General features: G+C 51.8%; 1 protein-coding gene across 1 annotated transcript; it reads right to left on the reverse strand.

Annotated features, from left to right (window-relative positions):
• Positions 1-405: 405 nt before the first annotated feature.
• On the reverse strand, positions 406-3,010 carry LOC147580363 (uncharacterized). Its single transcript, XM_086711353.1, has 2 exons — positions 1,846-3,010; positions 406-1,694 (listed from the first exon to the last, which is right to left on the reverse strand). Exons 1-2 carry the CDS (start codon positions 1,856-1,858, stop codon positions 532-534), a joined length of 1,176 nt encoding a protein of 391 aa, XP_086567479.1. The 5' UTR covers positions 1,859-3,010; the 3' UTR covers positions 406-531.
• Positions 3,011-4,076: the final 1,066 nt, after the last annotated feature.

Consider the following 4,076-nt stretch of genomic DNA (forward strand, 5'->3'; position numbering starts at 1 on the left):
AAGCACAATGTAATTTCCAGTTTGCCCCCACCGCCTTGGCTACTGCCTGCGTTACCTGCGAGATAAAAGCTGGTCCATTGTCTGATCCTATCATGGCAGGAAAACCATACCTGGGTAAGATGTCTTCTAGTAGCTTCTTAGCCACTGTCTGAGCCATTTCATGCTTGGTTGGGTATGCCTCCACACAGCCAGAGAAGGTGTGTGTAAATACTAAAAGATATTTATAACCATACTTTCCTGGTTTGACTTCAGTGAAGTCGACTTCCCATTGGACTCCCAGTCTGGTGCCTCTGAGCCTGGTTCCTTTTTTATTTGATGTGGCTCTCCCATTGGTGAGTTGGCAGGTCTTGCAGGCAGATACAGCTTGCTCTATTTTGTTGTCCTGTTGGTGAATCTTGATTCCAGCATGTCGGATTAAGCCTTTTAATTTTCAGGCCCCCATGTGAGTAGACCGATGCATGTGTTTTAATATTGAGACTCCGAGCTGGTCTGGCAGCACAAGCTCCTTGTTAGGTGTATACCACCATCCCTTTATCTCCTGGGCCATGGGGTGTTTCTTGATCTGCTGTAACTCCTCCTGGGAGTATTTGGGCTGGTCTGTAAAACTGGATCTCCCGGGTCCGGTAGTTGTATGGTCATGGTGGGGACTGAAGTAAGGGCTACTGCCTTGGCTGCCTGGTCAGCCTTTTGATTACCTCTAGCTACTGGGTTATCAGCTTTTTGGAGCCCTTGGCAGTGGATAATGACTAGCTTGGCAGGAAGCCATAAGGCCATAAGCAGGTTAAGTATCTCCTGCTTATTTTTTATAGTCTGTCCTTCTGCCGTCAGCAACCCCCTCTGCTGATAAATTGCCCCATGAATATGAGCTGTGGCAAACGCATAACAGCTGTCTGTGTAGATGTTAAGCCATTTTCCAGCTCCCAGCATCAGTGCCTTGGTGAGGGCTATGAGCTCTGCTCGCTGGGCTGACATTCTGGAGGGTAGAGCCTCTGCCCATATGGTTTTCGTTTCGGTGACTACCGCTGCACCCACATACCTGTGTCCGTCTCGCACAAAACTGCTGCCATCAGTGAACCAAGTAGACTCAGCATCGGGGAGGGGCCGGTCGGTCAGGTCTGTCTGGAATCCATGTACTTGTTCCAGGATTCCCACACAGTCATGTAGTGGAGCACCTAGGTCAGGGTCGGGCAGCAGGGTTGCAGGATTGAGGGCTGCACTGGGGTAGAACCGCACTTGTGGAGGGTTGAGTAGGAGGCTCTGGTAATGAGTTATACGTGTGTTGCTCATCCATCTATCAGGAGGTTGTTTCAGGACCCCTTCAATGGCGTGTGGGGTCGTGATCCAGATCTCCTGTCCTAGGGTCAGTTTGTCTGCGTCCTTGACTAGGAGTGCTGTCGCCGCTATAATTCTTAGGCATGGCAGCCAGCCGGCAGCCACTGGGTCTAGTTTCTTGGACAGGTAAGCCACTGGGCGGTTCCAGGGGCCTAAGGCTTGAGTCAGAACCCCTTTTGCTATTCCCTTATGTTCGTCTACAAAAAGGTGGAAGGGCTTCATAATGTCTGGCAGGCCCAGGGCTGGGGCACTTAGGAGGGCCTTTTTTAACTGATTAAAGGCAGTTTCTTCTTCTGAAGCCCATTTAAATGTTTTCCCCTCTTTGGTAGCTTCATATAGGGGCCTGGCGATCTCAGCAAAACCTGGAACCCAGAGGCGGCAGTAGTCGGCTGATCCTAGGAATTCCCTTACTTCTCTTTGGGGATGGGAGTAGGGATCTTTAGGACAGTTTTTTTTTCTGGCATCTGATAACCGATGCTGTCTGCCCTCCAGGATATATCCCAGGTAACTTACCCTCTCCCTGCATATCTGAGCCTTCTTCGCAGATGCCCGGTACCCTAAGGCCCCCAGGGTAGCCAGCAGGTCCTGGGTCCCTCGCTCACATTCTTTGGCCATGTCGGCAGCAATCAGGATGTCATCAATATACTGTAGGAGGGTGAGGCCAGGGTGCTCCCTTCTGTACTCACCCAGGTCCTCGTGTAGTGCCTCGTCGAAGATGGTGGGTGAATTTTTAAATCCCTGAGGTAGCCGTGTCCAGGTGAGTTGCCCACTATAGCCCTCCTCCGGATCATGCCACTCAAAGGCGAACAAGGGTTGGCTCTGGGGTGCCAGCGGCAGACTGAAGAAGGCGTCCTTTAAATGTAGTACAGTATACCAGACCCTGGAGGGCGCCAAGGAGCTCAAAAGCGTATATGGGATGGGAACAGTTGGGTGTATGTCCGGGACCCTCTTATTTACTTCCCGGAGGTCTTGTACTGGTCAGTAGTCATTTGTGTGAGGCTTTTTGACCGGCAGTAGGGGGGTGTTCCAGGAAGACTGGCAAAGAGCTAGTACCCCTAGGCTTCGTAGTCTCTGGATGTGTGGCTGGATCCCCTTCTGGGCCTCCTGAGACATGGGGTATTGTTTGATCCTTATCGGACTCTCTCCTGGCTTGAGTTCTACCAGGACCAGGGTCCTGTGAGCGGCTAGTCCTATCCCCCCCATCTCTGCCCAAACCGAGGGGAATTCTTGTAGGCATCTGTCTATATTATCCTCTCTCGGGAGTGCCTCCTGGTGGAGGAGGTATTCATCCTCCAGTTTCATGGTCAGGACCTGGATGGGGTGGCCCTTGCCATCGGTGACCTGAGGCCCCCCCTTGTCTGCAAGTTATCTGAGCTCTAATCTTGGTCAGTAAGTCCTGTCCTAACAGCGGGTAGGGGCATTCTGGTATTACCATAAAGGAGTCGGATACCTGGCCCGGCCCCAAATCTACCGTTCTTCAGGTAGTCCATGAATACTGGCTCATACCAGTTGCCCCTTGTACCCAGGACTTCTTGCTGGCTAGTTTTCCTTGTGGGGTGTGGAGGACCAAATGTTGTGCTCCGGTGTCGACAAGGAAGTCAACAGGGATCCCGTCCACTTTAAGAGTTACCCTGCGTTCGGGGAGTGGGTCCAAACCCCGACTCCCCTAATCACTTAGTTCATCTAGCTCTAGGACTTTTACTCGATCAGTCTTGCTTCCCTTCGTGCTGGCCCTTTTCGGACAATCTCGGGACCAATGCCCTATCTCCTTGCAGTATGCGCACTGATCTTTCTGCAGCCTCTGCTCCCCCCACCCTTGGTGGTTCCTTTACCTTTTCTTGCATCATCTGCCAGCTGCCGGAGACGGTGGTCTCGTTCCTCAGGGAAGTCAGCAGTGGTAGCTAGTAGTATTCCGGCCAGGTCTTGAGTCTGCTTACTGCTGGCAGCCGCCATGGCGCGAGCCTGCTTGTCCTCAGGAGGCTCCCGGTTATTATATACCTTTTCGGCTACCACCAGTAACTCCTGCAGACTTTTTTCTCCTAGTCTATCTATTTTCTGTAATTTTCTCCTAATGTCTATGGCCGATTGGTTTACAAAGGCCATGATGACAGCTGCCTTGCTTTCTGGAGCCTCTGGATCCATGGGGGTATAGGTACGGAATGCCTCCATGATCCATTCTAAAAAGGCAGCCAGAGATTCATCTTTTCCCTGTTGTACATTTCCTACCTTGGCCAAATTGGTTGGCTTTCTAGCAGCCACTCGGAGAGCCCCCCCATTAGAGTCTGGCTGTAGACCCGGAGCCTCTCCTTACCTTCTGCTGTGTTGAAATCCCACTGGGGCCGAGTTAAGGGGAAGGAGGCATCTATCTGAGCCTGGTTGGTGGTGGGATTCCTGTCTGCGCCCAGAACTAGTTTTCGCGCCCCATTGAGGATTCTTTCTCTTTCTTCAGTCATGAACAGGACTTGCAAGAGCTGCTGGCAATTGCCCCACGTGGGCTGATGGGTAAAAAGAACAGTGTCTAATAAATCAATAATCCCTGCTGATTTCTCAGAAAACAGGATTCTGAGCTTTCCAATTGTAGAGGTCACTAGTGGCGAAAGGCCAATAGTGATGGGGCTGATTCCCCTCCGTGTCTGGGGGTCCAGTGGCTCGCAGGGGCAGAATAGTGGAGTTGGCGGCAGAGGTGGATTGCTCCCTTTGAGCCCTTTGTCTGGTAAAAGGTGGGCTTCCCAATGGAGCGTTTC

Source organism: Puma concolor, chromosome B3 (assembly GCF_028749965.1).
Source record: "Puma concolor isolate L17-30 chromosome B3, mPumCon1.1.hap2, whole genome shotgun sequence".
In the NCBI taxonomy this organism is placed as follows: domain Eukaryota; kingdom Metazoa; phylum Chordata; class Mammalia; order Carnivora; family Felidae; genus Puma; species Puma concolor.